General features: G+C 39.2%; 2 protein-coding genes across 2 annotated transcripts; one reads left to right on the forward strand and one right to left on the reverse strand.

The window, feature by feature from the left end:
- Positions 1-486: 486 nt before the first annotated feature.
- On the forward strand, positions 487-10,637 carry LOC134640624 (extracellular calcium-sensing receptor-like). The gene is made up of 10 exons (XM_063492531.2): positions 487-722; positions 903-1,197; positions 1,303-1,389; positions 1,471-1,740; positions 1,929-2,138; positions 2,260-2,535; positions 2,897-3,124; positions 3,218-3,341; positions 3,446-4,336; positions 10,564-10,637. The coding sequence occupies exons 1-10, from the start codon at positions 487-489 to the stop codon at positions 10,635-10,637; spliced, it is 2,691 nt and encodes an 896-aa protein (XP_063348601.2).
- An 11,950-nt stretch (positions 10,638-22,587) lies between these two features.
- LOC134640625 (extracellular calcium-sensing receptor-like) lies at positions 22,588-26,268 on the reverse strand. The gene is made up of 9 exons (XM_063492532.2): positions 26,159-26,268; positions 25,730-26,024; positions 25,538-25,624; positions 25,088-25,357; positions 24,677-24,883; positions 24,314-24,589; positions 23,806-24,033; positions 23,595-23,718; positions 22,588-23,507 (listed from the first exon to the last, which is right to left on the reverse strand). Exons 1-9 carry the CDS (start codon positions 26,266-26,268, stop codon positions 22,588-22,590), a joined length of 2,517 nt encoding a protein of 838 aa, XP_063348602.1.
- Positions 26,269-27,346: the final 1,078 nt, after the last annotated feature.

The following is a 27,346-nucleotide window of genomic DNA, read 5'->3' on the forward strand; positions in this document are numbered from 1 at the left end:
CGGTACCAGTCCACTTAGTTTGGCATTCAAAATAATAATATTGCTAAAACACAAAAAAATATACTGATATTTTTTCAAAGAAAACCCAAACTTTGAACTTGGATTTTTTTTATCATTGCCTTTTGAGACATTTACCATGAATTTTGCTGTACATGAATTATAATTTGATAATAATTTGATATATCTCTCAGTGTGCACCTCATATTTTGGTTGAACCACAAGAAAATCATTCTTCCTTTATAACTGTTGAAAAATAAAATAACATTAAAAAGGAATAAAACAAACAAAAGTAATACACTCACAGCGTTACCCAAGTCTTCCTCGTTACAAAACCAATCTCTAATCAAATGTATTTTAGGCCCCGCCCTTTCACCTTGTTTTTCTCACATGGGTGGTATGGAAAATTCATCAACACAGCATGTCAATAAAAGGGAATGGCAAAGCAATAAAATAAAATGACTAGGGTCAGAAAATCTGAAAGCTGTCATGAGCTCATTTTTACAAAGCAATTTGCTCTTGTTCATTGTGCTGTATTCTTATTTTTCTTATACTATACCCTCTTCTCTGTTTCCCTCCTCGTGCCAACTACAGGAGCAATTTCATCTAAACAGAATGCAGAAGAGTGGAGATGTCATCCTGGGCGGACTGTTTCCAGTCCACTTTTTCTCAAGCATTTCTGACCTGTTATTTACCTCACAGCCACAACAACCTACTTGCCACAGGTAAGTATGACAAGGAAACAACAGAAAAAAAAAGAGAAACAGGACAAACCTAATGGTAATATAAATATTAAGTAATTATATTAGTATATTAGTATAAGCAATTATACTTTGTTGATTAATAAAGCTCAGCTATTTTCTATGTATCCCGATGTATTTTTAAAATCAATTTTTTTTTGTTAGTTTCAACGTACAAGGATTTAGGCTGGCACAAACCATGGCTTTTGCTATTGATGAGATCAACAACAACTCCAACTTGCTGCCAAATGTGACTGTGGGATACACTCTTTATGACAACTGTGCTGAACTTGGAATTGGATTTCGTGGAGCATTGTCATTAGTCAGTGGTCAAGAGGAGCAAATTATATTACATAATACATGTGTTGGAAATCCTCCAGTTGTAGGAATTGTGGGAGATTCTTCCTCTACACGTTCTATTGCTATCTCCAGCGTCTTAGGTTTGTACAGAGTACCCATGGTAAGTTCTCAGTTTAACTATAGAATATTATTTTTGTTTATATTAACTTAATTGAAAATTTAATGTCAAAAACAATGTACAATATACAGTCTGTGCTTTTCACAGGTGAGTTATTTTGCCACATGTTCCTGTTTGAGTGACCGTCAAAAGTATCCATCCTTCTTTAGGACAATCCCAAGTGATGCTTTCCAGGTTAAAAATCAATCAGGACAAATATAAAATGTCAACAGCAGCTGATCAGCAGCACTCATGTTTTAATCTGTATTCACCTAGGTGCGTGCTATGATTCACATTCTAAAACATTTTGGCTGGACTTGGGCAGGTCTGCTTATCACTGATGATGATTATGGACTTCATGCAGCCAGATCCTTACAATCTGAGCTGAGTGTGTCTGGAGAAGGTTGCCTTGCCTATGTTGAGGTTTTACCCACTGACAATGACACAGATGAACTCAGAAGGATTGTGAATGTGATGAAAAAATCAACAGCTCATGTAGTCATTGCCTTTGTGTTTGAGACTCACATGATAAACCTTATGGAAGAGGTGAAGTTTTAATAGAATTTGTTTCTCTAAACTGGTTAATACATGTATTACATCTTTGTTTGAATGAGTACAGAAAAATAATCATATAGAATTAATTTTAAGTCAAGAAAGTACTTCAATGTCATGATGATGTCAGTCGTTGCTATTTACAATAGTGCTTTTTACATCTGATAAAATAAAATGCACAGATAGAAAGGCAGAATGTAACAGGCCTACAGTGGTTGGCCAGTGAAGGCTGGACAGCAACAGCTGCTGTGCTTCAAACACCTCAGCTCATGCCATACCTGGGTGGTACACTGGGCATTGCTATTCGTCGAGGAGAAATACCAGGGCTCAGGGAATTCCTATTACAAATACGCCCTGATCTACTTGACAGTAATAGCTATGGAAAGACAATGGTGAGAGTCCACAACTGTGTTAGCTGCAAAAATTTTATTTTGTCCTTTTTAAAAACACACACACACACACACACACACACACACACAGCTATTAATAATATATTTCAATCATATATTTCAGGTGGATGAGTTTTGGGAATTCACATTTCAGTGCAGATTTGCGCCAGCTCCACCAGGCTGGGTGGAAGGTGGAGGAACATTATGCACTGGACAGGAAGATCTAGAAAATGTGAACACTGAGTTCTTGGACATTTCCAACCTCCGGCCTGAGTACAATGTGTACAAAGCTGTTTATGCTCTGGCATATTCCCTTGATGAGATGATGCGATGCAAGCCAGGAAGAGGGCCTTTCAGTGGGCACAGCTGTGGCACTTTGCAATCACTGGAGCCATGGCAGGTGCGATATTAATTTATACTTCATCTTCATCTGAGTAAATCATTTGTTCTATAATTACTTTCATAACAAAATTTACCCTATTGGATAAAAAAACAATTCAATAAGATGAAATGAGCTGAAGAGAGGTAGATGGATGTTTCAAATAGAGCAAAAGTAGTGTTTAATATATTTATATTAGAGCACATTAACTAGTAATCATATATATGGCACAATTAGAGATGTTCTTGTTTAATTTAGAAGTAGATTTTAATGCCTTTAATATGTACAGGTATAATAAGTGTTAGATTTAATTTGGTTATTGGATAGTGGGTGCCACTGCCTGCACTGTGAAATGTATTTCTTATATATTACTTTTTAACAGCTTGTTTATTACTTGGAAAGGGTAAACTTCACCACTCCATTTGGTGATCAAGTGTCATTTGATGAAAATGGTGATGTTGTGCCAATTTATGATGTGATGAACTGGTTGTGGCTCCCTGATGGAAGCACTAAAGTTCATAATGTGGGTGAGGTTAAGGCGTCAGTTTTCAAAGGTGAAGAAATCCTACTTGATGAAGACAAAATCTTCTGGAACTTTAATTCCAAAAAGGTTAGATATGTTTTTATTTGACAGTTACCTTTTATGACATTTGTATTACATAAAATTGTAGCAGGGAATATTTATTTATATTTTGTCCAACAGCCAGTTCAATCGGTATGCAGTGAGAGCTGTCCACCTGGTACCCACATGGTGAGAAAGAAGGGGGAACCCAAATGCTGTTTTGACTGCATCCCTTGTTCTGACGGAAAAGTCAGTAATATGAACAGTAAGTCTTTATCTTTCAACATTGCATATTAAATTTAATTCGTATTCGTATATAATATGCATTTTACCGTCCTCCCCTTTCTTCATCTTTCTACCTTTTATCAGACTCCCTGGAGTGCACCAGTTGTCCAGAGGATTTTTGGTCAAACCCCCAGCGTGACCACTGTGTTCCGAAGAAGACAGAGTTCCTCTCTTACCTTGAGCCTCTGGGTATTTGTTTGACAGCAACCTCATTACTGGGCACATTTATATGTGCTGTTGTTCTGGGGATCTTTATCTACCATCACAAAACACCTATAGTACGTGCCAACAATTCAGGACTTAGTTTCCAGGTATTACTGTCACTCAAGTTATGTTTCCTTTGTTCACTGCTGTTTATTGGACGACCCAGGCTGTGGACATGCCAACTTAGACATGCAGCATTTGGCATCAGCTTTGTGCTGTGTGTCTCATGCATCCTGGTAAAAACCATGGTTGTTCTGGCTGTGTTCAAAGCCTCCAAGCCAGGAGCGGGAGCCAGTCTGAAGTGGTTTGGTCCTGTGCAGCAGAGAGGAACAGTTCTGTTCCTTACATCTGTTCAAGCAGCCATTTGCACTGCCTGGCTTGTTTCTGCTTCCCCATCTCCACATAAAAACACCCAATACCAGAATGATAAGATTGTTTATGAGTGTGCAGTTGGGTCCACTGTTGGTTTTGCAGTGTTATTAGGCTATATTGGCATGTTGGCTTTCCTCAGTTTTCTAATTGCATTCCTAGTAAGGAATCTCCCTGATAGTTTTAATGAGGCCAAACTAATCACATTCAGCATGCTGATCTTCTGTGCTGTGTGGGTTGCTTTTGTTCCTGTTTATATAAGCTCACCGGGAAATTATGCAGATGCAGTGGAGGTATTTGCCATCCTGGCCTCAAGCTTTGGTCTCTTGATCACACTATTTGGACCCAAATGTTACATCATCCTGCTGAAACCGGAATTGAACACAAAAAAGGCTGTAATGGGTCATGGTGCTGAATTGTAAACATTTTTCCACATAAATTAAAATACATGCATGAAAATAAATACATTTAAATTATTAGATCATGAATATATAAACAATTAGTTTCATGTAAGACTCATATTGCTCAGTCTTTTATTTCTTGCCTTTCTGAATCTGATTTGTATTCAAAATATATTGACCAGGGTTTATAATACTCTTATACTCCATAACCAAGCATGTGAATTTGAAAGTATCAACAACAGAAATAGTTGATACAAAGAAGTTTTAATCCATTTTTCACATAAATGAATTTTATGCAGGATTGTTAGCGTTTTAACAAGTTTTAAAGACAAGAATGTTTTATTTTTGAGCAATAATTTTGGATTATAAGCAGGGGTGCACATAAGTGGTCTACAGGTGCGCATGCGCTTTTTAAAATAAAAGACGCACACCAGATAAGAAGTTGCAACGTGCGTTCGGACTCCTTCCGCAAAAGAAGCGCATATTCTCGGAAAAGTAGTTGCAGGAGGTTACCTGGCTTCAAACAAATGATGAACGCACAGAGATGTGGTGCAGAATATGCCGTGGAAATCCCACTCTAGCGGACAAAAACAGTGCCTTTTATATTATATAAAAGGCTCTAACGGACAAAAACAGTGCCTTTTATATTATATAAAAGGGTCTAGCGGACAAAAACAGTGCCTTTTATATTAAAAGGCACTGTTTTTTTCCGAACCACTTTTCCGAGAATACACGCTTCTTTTGCGGTTCGGACTCCTGACATTTCTTTGGAGGTGGACGAACACTAAAGTAATTGCTTAAAGGAGCTTGCTTCTTCGACATCTTGAAAAGTTCTAAACAAATGTCTGTCCTCCTCCAGAAAATCTTATGTACGCAAACACGCGTTGCAACTTCTTATCTGGTGCGCATCTTTTATTTTGAAAGCGCATGCACACCTGCAGACCACTTATGTGCACCCCTGATTATAAGCAATCAAGACATAAGACTTTCACTATTACGCATTCATACATGTCATAGCAGGAATTTTCTTTCTTGCTTTTTGAACCTCGCCTGATTTGTGTTGCATATTCTGTTTGATGGTACTGTGAAGATAGTGGAGGGTTTTTTTTCACTAGGTGACAGGATGTGTAGAGGTTTCTCTCAACAGTTATTTAGAAGAACCTCAGTTCAGAATTTAGTTGAGATTGAAGCTAAAGCATTTTTGTTGTGTACTGGGAGCTTTTACCTAACGTGATTCCCACATTTTGCATAATTCAATTCAATTCAGTTTTATTTATACAGCACCAAATCACAACAACAGTCGCCTCAAGGTGCTTTATATTGTAAGGTAGGCCCTACACGAATACATACAGAGAAAAACCCAACAATCATATGACCTCCTATGAGCAAGCACTTTGGAAACAGTGGGAAGGAAAAGCTGCCTTTTAACTGGAAGAAATCTACCTCCAGCAGAAACAGGCTCAGGGAGGGGCAGTCGTCTGGGGGTGAAGGGAGGAAGACAGGACAAAAGATATGCTGTGGAAGAGAGCCAGAGATTAATAACAAGTAATGATTCAAGTCAAGTCAAGTTGGTTTTATTGTCACTTCAACCATATACAGTTAGTACACAGTGAAACGAAACAACGTTCCTCCAGGACCAAGGTGCTACATGCAACATAAATTTACAACATAAATTAACAGAAAAACACTAAACTAGCTAACTAAGAGGCCTAGTTAGCTGGCTAGCAGAGACAAGACAGACTGACCTAACATAAATTACAACATAAATTAACAAAAACTAACTATCTAACTATCTAAGGAAAAAAAACTTGGTAGGTAGGTAGTGCAGGAACAGTAAACATTCCTTAATGTAGCAATCTCTTATCTCAGAGAGGTGAGGTTAAGAGACTTTTGCATATGAATTCTTCATGTTTATCTTAAATTCATATAAGCTGCTCAAAAATTTAAGGGAACATTGGATCCTGATAAATTAATTTGTCATAAAATTGCTCAGCAGTGTGTATTGCTCCAACGTGTCTATATGTAATCCCACCAGTGACAAGGTTCTTTAAATGGGCTCAGGCGCAGGCCAGGTATTCCTTGGGCAGAAAGCAGTGCGTTTATTTACAGTGCAGAAAAAACACCAAGTGAATATATACAAAGTGCTGGGGAAAAGGGGTCCGGGAATCCAGGGCTCGTGGGGAAACAGGGGTTGGAAGGAAAGCTCCACTCTCTCTTTACAAAGTCCAATTCCTCTCCACAGCCACTCCTCTCGTTCGTCCATCCAAATAAAGCCAAAACAGGTTCGGGGATGATCTAAGCACACAGAGAAGTCCAATTAGCAAAAGTCACACAAAACTCACAGATTCAGATTAAACAGATTTGCAGATTCGCAGGTTGATTTACGCTGATAGCTCAACGATCCAGCAAAGACTAGCGCAGGTCTGCCATCTAAAGTAGTGCCGCAATCCACTGGAATCAGCAACAGGTGTGGTGATGAGAACACGTGCGTGGGCCAGCGGCGAGAGCGTGCAATGAGTGCCACCGCAGCGAAAAGGGAGAGAGAGAGAGCGGAGAGGGAGAGAGAGAGAGAGAGAGAGCAAAAACAAAAAACATATTGCCTGACACGGAGTCAGCCGGCGAGACACGGGGACCATAACAACCAGTACCTGGGAATGGTCCTGATGACATGTCGGGGATGGACCAGTCAGTCCATCTGACAGTGGGTCGGAGGATTTTATTTTGATTCTTTCAAAATCTTCCAAGACATATCCTTGGAACATATGTAAAACTTTGCAACAATATTCCTCTACAAATCATCTTATCACTGACCCATAGCCAAATCAGTCATGATGGATAATGTTACAGGCAGTATACTTGCACCAGGGCAAGTATCCAGTTTCATTCACACCTGTCACATATGCTCAATCTGAACCTATTGACGTCTTTGAGAAAATGGTGGTCCACTCATAGGCATGGCAGTTGTGCTGTTCTCTGGCAAACACTAACTTAGCAGCACAATGGCGGGCTGTGTTGGTTAGTTACCACCACGAATGCTGGTTGGACTCATGGATTGATTGATCGATGGTTTTTTTGTGACAGGTTAGTTAAAAACATCCCAGCGTTGCTCACAGCAGGCTACTTTGAAGGCTTCTGGCAGTCTTTAGTCCTCCTGACTGAAGTGCACACTTTCATCTTTATTTCACAGGTTTAATCAAAAAAGAAATGAAATAATATTGTATTAACTGTTACACCCATTTATACACACAGCCCCCTGTTTTAAGACACTAATATGTAATTGAAAAATTAAATGATAAAACATTGTGTATCTATGTGAGGTCTGTTCATTGACTATTCCATAACAAATTAAGCAGATATAGCAGCTAAAAAGTCACCAATTTTGTAAGTAAATTGATTTCTAAAAGTGGTATTGACATGAAATTCTAACCCATCCAATCCACACATGCAAAGATGCATAGATGTCAATGGATCAAATTATGTGTAATAATGAGAAATGATAGGGAAAAATAACTGAACGAGCGTACTGAAACGTATTTAATACTTCGTACAAAAACTTATATAAACTCTGCGCTGTAGGTCTTTCCATAAATTTTAAGTTGGATTCAGGTAAGGTAATTGACTGGGCCATTCATGGACCATTTTCGTTTTCTGAAAGTTTTCTTTGCTGGATGTTTGGGATCATTGTCTTGCTGAAACGTCCACCCTCCTTTCATCTTCAGCACCCTGGCAGATGGATCATGTTTCTATACATCTTTCCATTGATCTTTCCTTCAATTATATAAAGTCCTAGCAAGGAAACCTTGGTAACTCCATAATTAACCCTAGTGTGTGAAGATGACTCTCCATTTACATGAACAAATTGGAGTCTATTAGATAGATATGATTCAAACCCCTGCAGCGCTGTACAACGCCTACAGCATACTCTAATCATTGTAATATAATGTTATGGTCAACAGTATCAAAACACAGCACTGAGGTCTGGCAGGACACCCACAGAGATATGTCCACGGTCAGAGGTCATAAGAAGATAGTTTGTGACCGTTATTAAAGCTACGTCTATACTGTGATGAGCTCTGAAAGCTGACTGAAACTCTTCAAATAAGCCATTCCTCTGCAGATGATCAGTTAGCTGTTTTACAGCTACTCTTTTAAGAAATTTTCAGATGAAAGGAAGTTTGGAGATTGGCCTATAATTGGCTAATACAGCTTTGTCAAGTGATGGCTTTAGACACACATTTACTTAGAAAATTGCTGACATGTTAAATACTTATGTTAAACGCTGTAAAAGATCTACAGATAATTCCAAGCAATGAATTTTCATTTAAAAACACTGTACTCAAACTCCCAAAATGAGATCCAAAGAAAAATTTGTTGAAGTGAGGTGTGTTTAGCTTGGCCAAAGGAAGCCCAGCAAAACCAGAAAGGCCAGATTAAACTTTGGGAGAAAACATGTAGAAGAGCTTCCTAGTCCTTAATGTAGCCGGATGGGCTACTCGTCTCTCTCTCTCTCTCTCTCACTCACCCTCGCTTGCTCTAACGCCCCGCTATCTCTCATGTTCGCTCTCGTCTTTAGGTGACTGGATTAATCGGGAACCCACCTGTACATTGATTGCAGAGTGGCACCTTTCAGTATAAGGGTAAGCCAGTCTCCTTCCGGTTCATTCCTCCCGTGTTTCTGGTAAAATGCAACAGTAGATGCTGGCACACCGCTACGGATTAAACCAGCGAGTTGATCAGCTACAGGTAGGCTCTCACTTGTCCTCCGATTCCCTCGCGGCATTTGAGTTAATAGTAATACTTTTGCGGCCCCGTTTGTAGCCTGGCCGTTTCTATTCGTTTCTACTCCAGCCACCGCGGAGAGAGGTGCTCCGATTATTATCAGCAGCACAGCATAGCATCTCCGGTCATGGGGTAAATTATATTTACTATTACTCCCAATTAAACAAGGCTAAGGCTACATTTATCTTTTTCTTAGGATTTGATTGCTGCCGTAACCTCTCCATGGCGATCTGTTTAGCATCAATTGGAGGATCAAAGCGCCTGCCCAGCCGCTGTTTCAGGGCTCCTCCTGGTTAGAGCTGCTGTTTTTAATTGGGCCTACCTTTTCTTGGTTCACCTGGTTTTACTCAGCTAATTCTGCCCTGTTACTTGCACTCACGCCTCTGTGGTCGGGCTAGAGCGATTCTCTGCCCCGGTGTTGTGCTGGTTGCAGTTTGTGGGGAGCTGACCGGACTGCGATTGAAGCTGGACAATTATAACCAGCACGAGCTGCTGTTTGACCCGCGGAGTTCAAATCCTCCAGTCTGCGCTGTGTGAATGTGTTTGTGCATGTGTGATTTGCTTTATTAAAGATTGAAGTTTCTTTTATTTTTTTATGATATGTAGTGAGTCTGAGGCTCAGTGTCCTTTTACCCTTTTAACGTGTTGTCCTGTGCTTTTATTTTTTTTTTAATAGTGAACGGAGGACTCACCAGTGGCCCTGGGACCGTAGGTGGTGGGTCGTTTTCACACTTTCCTTTTTTTTGTGCTGCACTGGGTGCAGGCTGTAGTGATTTCTCTGTGTAATTTTTCTTTTGGGTCCACGGCTGCTGGTAAGTCCTAGTCAATGATTGTTTTATTGTAATTTAGGACACTGTCAACAACGACGCTATATTCAGTTTTCTTACTGTTTTATTCTTTATTTTATTTCTATAATTATAAACAAAACTGTATTAATATTTGAGCCAACCTGCCTCGGTGTGCATCTTTGAACCTGTGCGACCTGTTTTATTTGCTCTTAAAAGATTTTATATTTCCTGGGGGTGAAATTCCCCTAGATGGGGTCATTTTATTAGATCTGTTTAATCCCTCTGACCACTTGGTCATATTAATATATGAAAAAAAAAATCTTTAAACAGATAAAACCAAGCCAATGTTAAAGGAAAAAAAGAAAAAAGGGTTATCAGGTTTTTGCTTTAAGAAGGGGGACCCTTCCAAACGGGAGGAGCAGTGGCGGAGCCCCCCCTAAAAAAAAGTTCTTAAGAATATGATTTATTGCACACACCAAAACAGTAAAATACACTGGCCAGGGACAACAATTATTAAAATAAAAGAGTCAAATAAAATATTGATATAGTCCGCTGAAACACTAAAAGTCCCAAGAATAGTCTATTAAAATTGTGAAGCCGGCTGCATCCTCCCGACGCCTGATCTCCACCACTCCACATCTTCACCATGTGGTTATCCCAGCTAGACTTTTGTCAAAGCTGGAAAGGTGCCTAAAGAAGGCTCCAGCCGATCCAGGAGAGAAGGACAACCACTGACCAAGCGAAAACCTGTAGTGATCCCGTACGTATCAGGAGTATCGGAACAGTTGAGACGCATTATTTATTTATTTTTTTTATTTTTCTAAACACCGCGTCTCTGTGGCTTTTAAACCCCAAAATACGCTGCGCCAAAAATTGGTCCACCCCAAAAATCGGGTCATGTACATGTACACTATTTTTATTAATAGAGGTTTCACTACTGAGGTTAAAAATGATATATAAGTCACTTAGATCACTTCTAAATGTTAATGTTTGGTTTATTTCAGTGTTTTGTTTGTTCCTGAGTAAACCGGTTTGGCTGTGATTAAAGTTAAGCTTCATAACATATTATTCATTGTTAAATTAAGAGGGGACGGCAGTAAAAACTCAGGACCTGTGACATCATCACGTACGCAGGTGTTCCAATTGTACATATCGCGAGTCCATGCTCGCGTTCTCGGCGGGTACGTACTCCTGTGCGTTCTCGGCGAGTACGTGCTCACCGAGAACGCGAGTACGTACTCGCGTACTTGGGCATTGATAAACGGCCTGAGTCTGTGTACTCGTCGATGTCGTCAGCAGCCATTGTTCTCCAGAGACTGCACATTAGCCAGTAATAAACTGGGGAGGGGTGGTCTGTTAGTGTGCTGTCTCAGTCGAACCAGAACGCCAGATCTTCTCCCTCTGCATCGGCGTTTGCAGCCTCCAGGGGCCCAGAACAAAGCCATCTTGGGTGAGATTAGTGGGGGGTCTGCAAACAGAAGATCCATGTTGCAAATCTTGAACTCCAGAAAACGATGAGAAAGTCCATCTCTTATGTCCAGTAAGGTTTGTCGGCCGTACACAAGGAGACATGTGCTACTCGTGAAGAAATAAAGGAAAAGTCAAATTAAACACAAAAATCAGCTGTTGCTTTTGGGGAGCTCGCAAGGAGGCTGCCATGCTCGGAGCCATCTTGTGGATCCCACATTTGTTTTATCCTTTATTGCACACAGTTATGCATTGTAGAGTAGTTTTGGAAGCAGTCTGTAACACTCTGATACTACACTGATACTAACAGACACAACACTAAGTCCCCCTCTGAGGAATGTGGCCTGGGCCATAAATCAGGTGTTATGAAATGCACTCTTCCCCCCTTCTCTAACTCAACAGACCTGACCGGAGGACAACAGTTATCATGATAATGGGAGTGTTGCCTGAAAAAGGGTCATCTCTATATAAGGAGATACCCAGGTGCAGAAACATGAGCTGATATTAGACCTAAGGCCACCCTCAACCCTAAATTATTTCAACCCATCATGTTAACATTCTGTTTCTGTGACTCACAGTAAAACTGTATATTGCCTGGATGTGGTGCTCTTTGTTCGTTTGGGTCCCCTGAGCGAGCAGAGAGACAAGGCACCTTCTGTCTCTGAGCCAGAGAGACAGAGGTCCATGGTGCCATGTAAAACTAATTTGAAATTCTAACCATTTGATAACAAATTGTGAGCACTCATAATTTGAGCCTATTTGTCTTCTCTCATGAAAAAACCCAACAGTCCCCAGACTAGGATCATGACACTGTGGCTCCCTGTGCTCTGTGGTTGTGAATCAAGCACACAGGACAGTGGGGAAGGACACCTCTTGGTCTGCAGCTTTCTCATTGGCTGACCTCAGCTTCCATTCCCTCCGCATGGAGGGATGTGGATTCTGTGCACTGGTTCGTCATGGTGATGACAGAGGTGAGTGTAAAAACAAAGTGCTTGGCGCACCTTGCAAACCTAGGCAGTGATGATATGTTCTTTTTGAGCAGGGGTGTCGAACTCCAGGCTTTGAGGGCCAGTGTCCTGCCAGTAGTGATGTGCGATACCACTGATTTCCTTTCCGATCCGATACCAAGTAAAATTCAGGGTGGTATCGATGATACTGATCCGATACAGATACTCTGTACAAAAACGTAATGTTTCGTTGTATTTCATAATACAATATATAATTGTATTATGTAATTGTAAAAATAATATAATAATAGAGGTTCATAATGTTTACAGGACATCAGACTACTTGTTCTTATTGCTTAATAATGCAGAATTATCATATAGAAATTTAAAAAAAAAAAAGCGCACAACTTCAGGTTTTTTTATTTAAGCATGTTGCCTGCCTGCAGCATTAAAGGACTCCGCGAGAGACGTCTGTCTCGCCCTAGCAGCACCTGTCCCTCTCCTCCTCTTCAGTTTGCCTCAACATACACTCGTCATATTCTGTGATATGATTTACTCTGAGGTGTATGACGAGGTTAGTGGTGTTGCCACAACACCTCACTGTCTTGCCTGTTGTTTTGGCTGTTTGTGGAGGTAAAATATGTCCACACACAACGCCGTTAACGCTCAGCCATTGTTGTGAGTGCGCACGCCAGGAGCTGTGACACATTTATACAGCCGTATTTCGCATATGGCTATGAAAGGCGTAAGAGGAAGTAGTTCCTTCCAATTTAGACGATCCGAATGATATAGTTTCTTTCCACTGTGTTCCTGTTAATAATAAACTACAAATTTACCCCAAAGTACTAAAATATCTATATTTTAGTATGTGCGATACATAAATTACTGGTATAAGAATCGATATTTCAATATCAATCCACACACCACTACCTGTCAGTTTTTGCTCTCACCCTACACTCAGAAAAATAAAGGTGCCAACTGGAACCAAAAGTGGTTCTTTAGACTGATGCCATAGAGGAACCTTTTTTGGTGCCACAAAGAACCTTTCAAACAATGGTTCTTTGAAGAACCATTTCTTTCAGTGGTTCATTGAAGAACCTTTAAAGGTGCCCCAAAGAACCATCAAGAAATGGTTCTTTGGGGCACCTTTAATGGTTTTTCAAAGAACCTTTTTAAAAATGGTTCTTTAAAGAACCATTTTTAAAAAGGTCCTTCAAATGCTTCTTTAAAAAAACATTTTAAAGAACCTTTTTTGAGCGGTTCTTTAAAGAACAATTTTAAATCTTTCAAAATAAAATGTATCAAATTGAATTTGAGTAGGGTAAAATAAATACGAGCACAGCATAGACATATATTAATGGTTTATTGCCATTTCGTAATATACCAAAAGACAAAAAGGCATTTTAACCATCAGCACCACATCACTACTAATACATGTCACATATTAGTCATTTAAACAGTAATAACATTTTTACTATGCTATAAATAAATATATATAAGTACTATATCTAAAGATAACACAACAATTAATACATGTATTGTTTAATTAATAAAACATCAAAAAGTGATAAACGCATTAGAAATAGCAATAGCTTCATAACAGACCAATAAATCAAGACATTTTCATCAGCAGATGTTTGCATGTTCAGTAAAAATATTTCAATAAGTTTTTGATTAAAATTATCAATGAACTTCAGCCTTACGTTATGTAAGGCAAGTTTAATGTTGGACTCATGGTCCTTTGTTAGTCCAGTTTAGGATAATGTCTCTGACGTATGTATCGTATCAAATGTATGTTATATCAAAACAACCCCACACCTGCAGTTGTTTCAGTTTTTCACAGATGTTTCCTGTCAGCTGGTCAGCCTCACTCAGGTGGACATCCATATCAGCCAACCAAACGACAAGCTCCTCCCTTTGTGCTTCATATCCCTCCCACTCTGAGACAAGGAGCTGAGAGAGAGGGAAAAAAATGGTCAATTATAAAGAAGAGAAAAAAGTGAAACCCTCCTAAGAAGGTGTGACTTGCATACCTGCAGTCGACCTGGGATGAACTCCTGTTTGGCGTTCACGTCATCCCAGTGTTGCCAGCAGCCGAGTCTGCAAGGTGCCCTGGAAGAGCCGAGTTAATGTAGACTCCTCCTGGTCAGGCTGTCCAGCTGGATGAGCCGAGGTCTCCCCTCTCGCCTCCGTCCTCTGAACACACAAACAGAAATTGCATCTGAAGCAGGAGGTGCAGATCTTTTTGCTATTATTTTCTAAATCCAGACTTGATCACGTGGAGGTATTTGGAAAACTTTTTTGGCCAGCGGACGACTGTTGTCTCGCAGAAAGTCAAATCAAATGTATGCGATACACAATTAATTCACGAGAACACATTATAAAAAACAAGTCCAGTTCTTCCCTGATTTCAAGTGAATTCTGCATCAAAACAAGGTAACAGAATTAAAACGAGAGTTTGCAGCAAATGTTGTTAGGAGTTGGGTTCTGGTTATGTGGTGTTTTTGTCTGTATGTGTTTTTTGGTGCCTTCCTTTTTGTATAGGTAGGCGGGGCAGTGAGTCACTGAACCTGGCACACCTGTTACTCATCAGATGCTTTCTTCAGAAGTGTTCTTTAGGAGCTACCTGACAGAAGACTAGTGTCGGAGTATTGGCGTTTTTGGAGAGTTTGAAATTCTGCCCCTGCCTGTTGGAGCCCTTGGATTATTTCTGGTGACTGTAAGGAGTTTTGTTTCCTCCCTAGGATTTTTGCCTCGACTGGTTTGTTTTCCGTCTGGAGGTTTTGGCATTAAACAGTACCAAATCGAGTGCACTACCTGTGTGTGTTTTCGTCACCTGCACGTCCTGGCTCCGCGTCCCCATTCATACACCATTGTATATATTTTGTCCTTGTAAATACCTCCCCCCCTCACTGTAAATAAACTGTCTTCACCGCAACTCTGCCTCCGTGCGTTCTGCTCCCTGGGTCCATCTGCATTTGCCATAACAAATGTGAGCACAAAGCTTCACTTTGTACAAGCCTGCTATTAAAGTTCTCCTCTATGCAGATGACTTTCCTGTTTTCAAGGCACAACTTTGATCTGCTGTACAAATCTTATAGATACACGCTAAATGAAACAGTAATGTGCACGACTCCAGATTCTGATCCCTCATCCTAATATGGTCCCAAAAGGCTCACAAAAAAACATAGCAATAGCAATAAAGCAAATGTTGAGGCTTCTAAATACAAAGTCCATAAACCAATGGCTGACATGGGTTTTATCATAAGGGTGATAAATATACAACATATGTTCTTAAGACTAAAAGTATAATACAGATTTTAGTCTCAGAGATTTGATGTTCATTTACCTGCAGATGCACTATACGTGCCTGCTCTGTGGTTTTCCACAACATTTTGCACATCACTATTTAATACAGGAAGTAGGTAGTGAGAGGACAATATTAATGAAACAAACCTCAATGACATCATAGAGATCCCAAAAGATGCTCCTGCTGCTTTTTTTTCCTCCTCATCCTAAGCTTCCTTCTCCTTGTCCTCGACATCCATCCAACTGTAATTCAATTGTTTTTCTCCCCCTCCTCTTCCTCATTTTGTTGGAGCTGTGAAAAGAATTAGAGTGAATCTGAATTAATTTGTGCAAACAAGAAAAATGTACAGCTTTTCGGTCAGAGGTGGTGTTGTGATTTAAACTGGGTAGAGTAGATTTATATGTTGATGCTACCTGCTTCAGCTCTACGACTGGCTGCTGAGTGATATTTACACACCGGCTGGATTACAAACTTTAACCAGGTGCTGAACATCGGCCCAGCGTTGATACTTCTTGTTAGTATAATGACCTCTTCTTGGCTTAATGTATGATGGTGGATAAATGAAACGTACAAAGAACATTTAACTATATTACAAATGGATATCGATCTTGGTAACATCAAATGGCCGGAGCATAACTTGTCAGCTAATCCGAAAATTAGTTACACAGGAACAATCACAGACACACCTTCTAATGTGTCACATTTCTATTCATTCAAAACACTTTTGCATTGCTGTGTTTTATACAGCTCTTATAGAATTCAAAGTACAGCCTGATGTGAGTATTTAAAGTACGGCTCAGCTCTACTCAATTTCTGAGTTCCTAGAGCAGACACAGAGCTCATGTCAAAACAGGCTTCAGGCGCCATTTTAGTGACTTTAACAATATTATAAATTTTAATATCGGTCTAGCTGACATTACGTTATGTACGCAGCACGCAATAGAACCGCATATTTTAGAAGCCAATTAGTTGGGAGCACCTTCACTTAATTATAACAGTGGTTTTGTTAGGAAAATAGTTCTGTATACCGATACTAAATTGTGTTACCGTCAACGGCTAACGTATCTAACATAGCTAACTGTTATTGTTAGCACAACATTAACAGCAAGCTACAATGACGAGTAACAAAAACAAAACAGTAAAAAGTTTTTAATGAAAACTTTTACCTTTTCCAACAGTCCCAGAATCCAGAGCTTCAAAGACCAGCAGGTACTGAAGACTGTTATCCGCTCCGCTGTCACCGTCCGTGAGAAAGTGTTTTTCCCTTAAAAAGTTCAAGGCCCGCCGGTCGCGCAATCTGTCTGCGCATGCGCAACCCAACGATTGACCCTCTCTCTCTCTTTCTCTCTCTCTCTCTCTCTGTCATTTATTTGGCTCGAAACACATAAATTGCTCAGTGACAAACAAGTATTGAGATCATTTACCTAAGCAGTGTGCTTTGTCAAAACTAAGTGTGTCGATAATGAACACATAAGTGTGTTCATTACACTGAGATTCTGTTGTGCAATTGTTATTTATTAGTATTTTATAATTTGACTTTACATACTGCTGGGTGGTTTGTAAAGTTTACAATAACTAGTATTTTCATTATGCTATATTTTCTAATATATATAATCTCAAAAGTAATACCTTGAAGCAGAAAATAGTAATACTTTATTAAAATTTAAAACTGAAGTACAGTATTTGGATGTGTGCATTGTGTCTACTGTTTGTTAACTCACCATATTCATAAACGTCTTAATAATAAATTCCATATTCTATTACCACATTATTTGTGGGTTTGCGGGGTTGGGAGTGTTGGGTGTAGGGTCTTTAGGCTTTGGCCCCCACCCCTGCCACCAATATATTTTTAAGCAAGTATTTCTAACTTTTATTTGAATATTCAGTTTCCTACCATCTGCTCTTAAAAGGTAATTGCCAGGTAACCCGCCCTCCCCCTTCGCACACACACGCACACAAACAAAACACACAGTATAATTCACAGCCTCATTATAGTGAATAAATATTTATGCCATTTTACACCATCAAACTTAGATAGCTAAGGATGAAGAACCTTTTGTTCTTTAAAGAACCATTTGTAATAGCTGAAGAACCATCCACAAAATAAAAAGGTTCTTTGACGTATGATGGTTCTTTAAAGAACCATGAAGACATCTGAAGAACCATTTAAGAACCAGAATTTTTCTGAGAGTAGGTCAACACACCTGAATCACATGATTAGTTCATTACCTGGCCTCTGGAGAACTTCAAGACATGTTGAGGAGGTCATTTAGCCATCTAAATCAGCTATGCTGGATCAAGGACACATCTAAAACCTGCAGGACACTGGCCCTCGAGGCCTGGAGTTCGACACCTATGTTTTAGAGCAGGGGTCAGCAACCCTGGGCACGAAGGGTTAACTGATGGTACAACCATAGCTGGACTGGCCATCGGGCATACCGGTGGCCAGTCCACTGTATGCCGGTGGTGATTTTTCATTTTTATGGGCTGATGATTTTTTTTTTCTTTTCTCTAACGGTGTAAACAATGAAAGGTGGTGGATTGGCCAGATGATGGCCGATGTGTAAAAATAAATCAGTTGTTTGGTGGTGGCTTTGGCGGAGCTTCCACAAAGGCCAGCAGGTGGATGAGGGAATGGGGAGGCAGGAGGAGGAGAGACCAGAGGCAGCCGCTGGTCCGAGTGTCAGGTGAACTGAACTTCAGGTAAGAAGTTATGACCTGCAGTCTATCTGGGTCAGATATAAACCAAGTTTAGGTGTAGTTTATTTTCGCTGTGCTGACTTTTTACAGTCAGTTACAATAACTCGTGCTGTGTTCTAGCTAGCACGACTTAGTTGCTATACAGCTGGGTGGGTGCTATGATGTTACTGATAGTGAACTTTATTTTATTCATAAGGTTAGTTAGTAGAGTTGCCAACCGTCCCGTTAAAAAAATGAAATCGTCCCGTATTCAGAGAAAATATTACACGTTTCGTATTGAGCTGAAAAGGAACGCAGTTTGTCCCGTACTTCAGCTAGAATGGGGGGAAAAAAAGACATAAAGCTGGAGTTATTCTGTGTCTTTACGCTGCAGCTGTTTCTTCTTCTCTCATTCTTTCCCCTCCCTCTCCTGTTGCTACTTTAATCATGAAACTGATCAATGATCAGCTGATCGGCTTTTCTGTCGCAAGTCCCGTCTCTCTTGTTTGTTTATCGCCCACTTTGCACCAGAAAGAGGAAACCAGCGGATGTCGCGCTAAACAACAGCAGCACGTTTAAGCTTGATCAGCTGTTGTTAGAATTTATTTAATCTTAATTTCTAGTATCAGCTGATGTTTGCTGGAGCCACAGCTGTAAAAGCTGCTGGTCATGATATCGGTTTGGATATGTGGTGAGAGGGAAACATGAAGGTGAAACCAGGAGATGTCCTTACTGAATCATCAGAGCTGAACAGGTAAAGGAGAAACAGGTGACATGAATGAATTGAGGGGAAGTTATGAACTGTTTCCGAGAGACAAATGACACCAGGATCCTTTTCTAAGTAGGTGACAGCTGGTAACTGTGCAGGGGCGGGTCTAGCAAAGTTTTGCCAAGGGGGCCAGGTTAAGCATTAACAGGGAAAGGGGGCACAAAGAAATGCTTTTCTTTCTTACTCTCATTTAAAATGTCGCGCTTTTAATAAATAATTATCTGAATCTTACAATCAAAGTTTTTGTCTGATGTAAAATGTATAGAAATTATACATATACCAAGAAGACAGTGCACATCACTGTCACAACGGCGTTTGTTTTCATTCAAAGGCTTTATGGCTTTTCCTATAATACCTGTTGTGCTGGTCTGTAGTCAAAATGCCTGGGCCGAATTTTTTTATTTTTATTTTTTATTTTTTTTTCCCAGTCCAGCCCTGGGCACTACGCGCAGTGAATTAATCTGAGAAGGTGCATTAAAAATAAATGGCCGGGCCAGCGGTGCACATCGCAAATTAGCTCACATAGACACATTAGTTGTGCTGCTTCTTAATGACAGTATTTTAGCTAACAACCCCAACTACCAGATTCAACTTGTAATTGGCTAAAAATAACTTGGCCTACCGGTGAGAGGGACGTTGCTAGCTGGCAGTTTTTTCAAGCAATGTTGAAATTTCCACATTCCAACACTTGAAATGCTTCAGGAGCTGTCCGCTCAGCGCAGCATCAGCACCACGGAAATACACGGATACATCTGTAGACTCGAGATTGATCAAACCAGAAAGCTTTAATGAGCAGCTGGATTTGTCTCGCATTAACTGGCTGAGTTAATGCCAGTTAATGCGAAATCGAAATGCAGCTGATTGAAGTAAAAACCTCGACTCTGTGGGGGTCAAAGTTTGCAGAACTATGAATGCAGCTGGAATCCATAGCTGTGCGTGTTCATGGAGCTTGCATTTTCACCTGCTGGACATCACTACCTGACAAGTTTAACTGTCTTCAGAACATTGCAGAGGCCTTATTGCCAGTATTTGGCTCTACATATCTGTATGAGCAGATTTTCTCTCACACGAAGAGTGTCCTCAGGTAGCTGTCTGAATGCTGGACACTCAGAGACCTGTGTCTCTGAGTAGGAGACCAGAGATCCACATTAACATGTGTGTCTCTGTATTAACAAACATGCTATATTGGCCCAGTTTATTTTTCTTATCATTGTTGTGAGGAGACCATAAATAGCATTTGCATTTTCTGTTGTACAGTTCATTTGCTGTTCTTGTTATGGATAAAAAGTGTCTTTTTTCTTTTCTTTTTTTCTTTTTTCAAAATAGCTGATAACTATTCACTGATAGCTGCCAACATCTGCGAACAAATATAATTCTGTAAAGTTGTTCTATATAGTGTGTAACTGTTAATATAGAGCGTTATTAAAGTTATTGTTAATGCAATCATATGGCACATTGACTGCTGAGGAAATTTTAGATGGCACTCATCATCAGAAAGGTTGCCTACCCCTGTTTTAGAGAGAAGACACTTTAGCCTGGGAACACTACCAAACAATCCATACTTCTTTGCTTAGAGTCCTAGATCCAGCTTATCTGCACTTGAATTTGAATGATTTTTAAATTTGTTAACCCTTTAAGACCTACCATAGAGCCAAGTCCACCCGAGCTTATCTTTATAGTTTTTGCATACTGTAGTGCTTTTTTTGGGAGCATTTCAAGTTGCTATACATCAATACAACCATTATATCCCAAATTTTAATAATATGTATGCATTAATTCCATAGTAACTAAAGAAAGAAACTAAAGTAACTAAGAAATTGCAAAAAAGTGCAATAAACTCCCAAAAAATGAAAATCATTTTAGTTGTTTTTAACATATATTTCTAGTTAGAGAAATTTAAGAAGTTTATCCCTGAAAAATGTAAATACAAAGAAGTTGCACAAAATAGTTTCCAACCACGAGAAATTTATTTTGAGTGTCTTCATAGTTTTATTTTTGAGATACACCAGTTTTTATATGTAACTTTATATAATAATAATATATACTGCAGGAAAACCGAAAATAAATATTATAATGCAAATTTGCAAAAAAAAAAAACAGCATGTGCATCAAAATAAACAATTTCCAGCAGTGCAATTTGAGTTCTAAGCATCCCAGAAGCTATACAGAAAAGCATAAAGTCAAACATGACTTTTAAAAACACCAGTATAGGCTTATAAGGTCCTGAAGGTTAAAAAAACAAAAAAACCCTACATTTTCCGCGAAGATGACGTCACTTCCAGTGTCGGGCAGGTAATGGCAGACATGCGATAGTTCGCGCTGACGTCTATTCCAACGTAGGAAGTGTTATGAACAGCTGATCGGATCGGCAAAGCCTGTTTCTGGAATATTATGTTGTTGATTTTTTTTGCTGCAAATGCTTTTTCCGAAATTTTTGCAAGGTCATATGTGGAAGGAAAGCTTGACTTAGGACAAACTGATGGCATAAAATGTAAGTACAATTCTTCAGGTTTCATATGCAAAAAGCATTATTGCGCTAGCTTATGTGGTTGCAGTTCTACAGGGATTTAAAAATAGTTACGCAAAATGGAGCATGCCCGCCCCAACTGGTCTTAAAGGGTTAAGGACCATGAAACATTGAAAGCTGACGTTCTTTCTGTTTTCTATAAGTATATGAAATCTGAAAGCCATATATGTAATAATCTTGCATTTAATTTACCTTATGGTAATACCTCTGCTGTTTGGTGCGACTTCATGCAGGAGAGGCTGGATCTTTGGATGGTTAGAGTTCAATTAATGGCCAAGGCAACCTCTGTTGAAATTACTATTTGTAAATGACTATTTCAGTGATACATCACACCTGCGAGTATAATTCTACAATTCTATTGCTGCGCCTACTCAACATTTAAACACACACACACACACACAGAGCTGTGAAATATGGATGGCATTTTATTTTTGTGTATTAGACATATAGATAGATAGAGATAGAGAGAGATATATAGATAGAGATATATAATTTTTTTTTCAACAGAACTCTTTGATATGTTTCATATTGTGATACATGATAAAATAGAATATTATCCAGCTAGTTTTTGATCAGTATAAATACGTGTTTATCACTTTTTTTATTGTTTGTTTTTGAATCGGGTGTTTTTTGCATTTTCTATGGATATTTCACCTAATCATCAGACTTCTTAGGAGTCTTTCATTTTGCAACAATACATACAGTTTATTACATAAAAATTACCACAGGTACTTCTAGGTAATCATTACACTTTTGAAGTATTCTTGGTATTAAAAAGAAACAAGAAGTACTGCATTTTGCAGCTCCAATTCCTGCTTACTACACAAACTACTACAAGTTTTTTCTGGTATAATCATACTTCTTGAAGTTTGCATTTATAGGTTATTAACACAAACTTCAAATTATCTTGGGATCTTTCTACATATTTCTGTGAATTCAATTCATTATGTATATGTTTTTTTCCACATGTAGTTTTTAACTCTGAATCATAATGTTTTCCATACAATGTCACGACCCATTATAGCTTTTCTTGTGTTCAGTTCTGGTTTTATCAGGATTATGTAACATTTGGGTCCAAATAGTGCAACTAACAGGCCAAAACTTGAGGCCAGGATGGCAAATACCTCCACCGCATCTGCATGGTTTCCTGGTGAGCTGATATAAGCAGGAACAAAGGCCACCCACACAGCACAGAAGATCAGCATGCTGAATGTGATGAGCTTGGCCTCATTAAAACTATCAGGGAGATTCCTCACCAGGAATGCAATTAGAAAACTGAGGAAAGCTAGCACACCAATATAGCCCAATAACACTGCAAAACCAACAGTTGACCCAACTGCACACTCATAAACAATCTTGTTATTGTGATATTGAGTGTTTTTATGTGGAGTTGGAGAGGAAGAGACAAGCCAGGTACTGCAGATGGCTGCCTGAATAGATGTGAAAACCAGAACTGTTCCTCTCTGCTGCACAGGACCAAACCACTTCAGACTTGCTCCCGCTCCTGGCTTGGAGGCTTTGAACACAGCCAGAACAACCATGGTTTTGACCAGGATGCATGAGACACACAGCACAAAGCTGATCCCAAATGCTGCATGTCTGAGTTGGCATGTCCACAGCCTGGGTCGTCCGATAAACAGCAGTGAACACAGGAAACACAACTTGAGTGACAACAATAGCTGGAAGCTAAGTTCTGAATTATTGGCACGTATTATAGGTGTTCTGCGATGATAGATAAAGATCCCTAGAACAACAGCACATATGAATGTGCCCAGTAAGGAGGTTGCTGTCAAACAAATACCCAGAGGGTCGTGGTAGGAGAGGAACTCTGTCTTCTTAGGAACACAGTGGTCACGTTGGGAGTTTGACCAAAAATCCTCTGGACAACTGGTGCACTCCAAGGAGTCTGATACAAAAGAGGGCAGATAGTGAAACACTTTGTATATTTAATATAAATCAATTAAATATGCTGTGCTGAAAGATAAATACTTACTGCTCTTATTAGTGACTGTTCCCTCAGAACAAGGGATGCAGTCAAAGCAGCATTCAGGTTCCCCCTTCCTTCTCACCATGTGGGTACCAGGAGGACAGCTATCACTACATACTGATCGAGGTGGCTATAAGAATAAATTAAAAATGATCTGCCTGAATGACATATAACATACATGTGATAAAATATAAATGCCTGAAAAAACATATCTAACCTTTTTGGAGTCAAAGTTCCAGAAGATTTTGTCTTCATCAAGTATGAGTTCTTCACCTTTGAAAGCTGACCTCTTAACCTCACCCACATTCTGAACTTTAGTGCTTCCATCTGGGAGCCACAACCAATTCATCACATCATAAATTGGCAATGCATCACCATTCTCATCAAATGACACTTGATCACCAAATGGTGTGGTGAAGTTCATCCTTTCCAAGTAATAAACAAGCTGTTTAAAAGGAATGTGTAAGAAATAAATTACTTTTCACAGTGCAAAAAGTGGCACCCACTATTCAATAATCTTTTGTACCTGAAAATAGAAATTCATCAAATTTACAAAAAACTATATTACCAGTAATGCTGTATACCTATATCTATTCCAACCCACAATCACAGCAAAATGCATACTTTCGCTCAGGGGTACAAAAAAAATATTTTTATCTAACTTCAAATAATTGCAAATAATTACAGAGCAATTGACGTAGATTGAGTGTAACCTGATATCACACCTGCCATGGCTTCAGTGACTGCAACGTGGCACAGCTGTGTTCACTGAAAGGCCCTTTTCCTGGCTTGCAACGCAGCATATCATCAAGAGAATGTGCAAAAGCATAAACAGCTTTGTATACATTGTACTCAGACCGGAGGTTGGAAATGTCCAAAAATTCAGTGTCTTTATTTTCAAGCTCTTCCTGTCCAGTGCATAGTGGACCTCCACCTTCCACCCAGCCTGGTGGAGCTGGAGCAAATCTACACTGAAATGTGAATTCCCAAAACTGATTCACCTGAAATATATGATTGAAATATGTTTGTTAGACATAAAGAAAATATGCAATTCTTGCATATACTACAGTAAATGGTTCAACTCTTACCATGCTATTCCCATAGCTATTGTTGTGATATAGGTCAGGACGTATTTGTAACAGGAACTCCCTGAGCCCTGGTATTTCTCCTCGGCGAATAGCAATGCCCAGTGTACCACCCAGGTATGGCATGAGCTGAGGTGTTTGAAGCACAGTAGCTGATGTCCAGGCTTCACTTGCCATCCACTGTAGGCCTGTCACATTTTGCCTTACTACCTGTGCATTGTATTAAATCAAAAGTTTAAAGTGATACCGAAATTTAAAAAAAATAATATCATCATGAAATTCAACTAGTTTCTGGTCTGCCAAAATAATTCAATGTAATTAGTTTTCTATACACATTCACATAAATTTGAAAGATACGTATTACACTTAGTGATCTTTTAAATTAGTAATAATTAAATTGTTTTAAAGCCAGACCTCTTCCATAAGCTTTATCATGCGACTCTCATGTGCAAAGACAATGACAACTCGAGCTGTGGATTTTTTCATCATGTTCACAATCCTCCTGACTTCATCTGTGCTTTTGTCCCAAGGTAAAACTTCAACGTAAGCAAGGCAAATTTCACCAGACAGACTCAGCTGAGATTGTAAGGATCTTGCTGCATGAAATCCATAATCATCATCACTGACCAGCAGGCCTGCCCAAGTCCAGCCGAAATGTTTGAGAATGTTAATCATAGCACGTACCTAAGTGAATACAGATTAAAACAGAGGTGCATAGGCTAGAAAAATCTTTCTTTAGCATTACTTTTCATCAGCTTTACAGCACATCATTATGTATTCTGTTGGAAAACAGGTATTCATCAGGTATATCCTTAAACTCTTTAGTTCTTTATTTTTCATTTCTTTAATTTAGGTGACGTTTACCTGGAAAGCATCACTTGGGATCGTCCTAAAGAAGGATGGATACTTTTGACGGTCACTCAGGCAGGAACATGTGGCAAAATAACTCACCTGTGAAAAATACAGACTGTATATTGTATATTGTTTTTGACATTAATTTTACAATTAAGTTAATATAAACAAAAATAACATGCTATGGTTAAACTGAAAACTTACCATAGGTATTCTGTACAAACCTAAGACGCTGGAGATGGCAATAGAAGGTGTAGAGGAAGAATCACCAACAATCCCTAGGACTGGAGGATTTCCAACACATGTATCATCCAATATAATTTTCTCCTCTTGACCGCTGACTAATGACAATGCTGCACGAAATGCAATTCCTAGTTCAACGCAGTTATCATAAAAAGTGTATCCCAGAGTCACATTTGGTAACATGTTGGAATTTCTGTTGATTTCATCAATAGCAAAAAGCATGGTTTGTGCCAGCCTAAATCCTAATTCATAAAACCTAAAAAAAAAAAAAAAAAAAAGATTATATTGCTTAAAAATAAAACATGATCCCTGGAAATGTATGGCAAAGCTAGTAGTTACTAAATGAATAGCAACAATTAAACTGATGCTTTAATAATCTGTTATACGTACCCATGGCATGTAGGCTGTTGTGGCTTTGAGGTAAAAGACAGGTCAGGAACGCTTCTAAAAAAGTGAATTGGAAACAGTCCACCCAGAACGACATCCCCAGTCTTGTGCATGCCATTTAGATGAAATTGTCCCTGTAACTGACAGAAGGGAAATACATAAGATGATACAGCATAAGAAAAGTAGACATACAGCAAAATGAGCAAGAGCAAATTGGTTTGTAATAATGAGCACATGACAGCTTCCTGATTTTCTGAGCCTAGTCATTATGTTTCATTGCTTTACTAATCCCTTTTATTGAAATGTTGTGTCACTTAATCTTGCACTCCACCCATTAGGGAAAAAGAATAAGAAGGGGGCAGGGCCTATAATGCATTTCATATACACTGGTATATCAATATAACAGAAGAATGATTATTCTTGTTGTTTAACCATCATACAAGATGTATAAAAGGAAAAATACATATCAAAATTTAAATTCATGTACAGCAAGTTTCATCATGAATGTCTCAGAAAGGTCATGTTTAAAAATTCTATTCCCTGTCTGACTTGTCTTTGACTGCAAAATTGCTATACTGGTTTGCTATACTTCTCACGAATCAAAATCAAAACACCTAATTCAGGTGTTTAATCATTTCCATGGCCACAGACGTGTAAACTCAAGAATGAATCACTTTCTAGAGCTCAGGGAATTGCAGTGTAGCACCGTGATAGGATGCATCCTATCCAACAAGCTGAGTTGTATTAAAACAAAATTACTGTGATTGGGAATGACAGCAACTCAGCCATGAAATGGTAGGTCATGTAAAATCACAGAGGGGGGTCAGCAAGTGGACAGGAGCATAGTGGACAGAAGTTGCCAACTTTTTTGCAGAGTCAATCACTACAGAACTCCAAATTTCATGTGGCCTTCAGATTAGCTGAAGAACATTGGGTAGAGACCTTCATGGAATAGGTTTCCATGGCCAAGCAGTTACAACCAACCCTTACATTACCAACTGCAATGCAATGCATCGGATGAAGTGGCGTAAATTACACAGCTATTATCTAGTTCTTATATAGTGCTTTTCCATTCTACCTGATTTGCTTTATGCAACTTGCCTGATTCAAACATTCACACCCATTTATACAGGATTTTTTTTCCATGCTTTCTATTTAACATTCATTGTCCAATGGATGCATCCTTCTAAG

This window comes from Pelmatolapia mariae, linkage group LG14 (assembly GCF_036321145.2).
Source record: "Pelmatolapia mariae isolate MD_Pm_ZW linkage group LG14, Pm_UMD_F_2, whole genome shotgun sequence".
Classification (NCBI taxonomy): domain Eukaryota; kingdom Metazoa; phylum Chordata; class Actinopteri; order Cichliformes; family Cichlidae; genus Pelmatolapia; species Pelmatolapia mariae.

Coding starts and splice junctions, on each gene's coding strand:
- LOC134640624 (XM_063492531.2), top strand. CDS start 487: ATGAGCTCATTTTTACAAAGCAATTTGCTCTTGTTCATTGTGCTGTAT. Junction 2,536..2,896: donor AATCACTGGAGCCATGGCAG/GTGCGATATTAA, acceptor ACTTTTTAACAG/CTTGTTTATTACTTGGAAAG. Junction 4,337..10,563: donor CACAAAAAAGGCTGTAATGG/GTCATGGTGCTG, acceptor TGGTTATCCCAG/CTAGACTTTTGTCAAAGCTG.
- LOC134640625 (XM_063492532.2), bottom strand. CDS start 26,268: ATGCACAAGACTGGGGATGTCGTTCTGGGTGGACTGTTTCCAATTCAC. Junction 25,625..25,729: donor GTTTGTACAGAATACCTATG/GTAAGTTTTCAG, acceptor TATTTTTCACAG/GTGAGTTATTTTGCCACATG. Junction 24,884..25,087: donor TGATAAAGCTTATGGAAGAG/GTCTGGCTTTAA, acceptor TACAATGCACAG/GTAGTAAGGCAAAATGTGAC.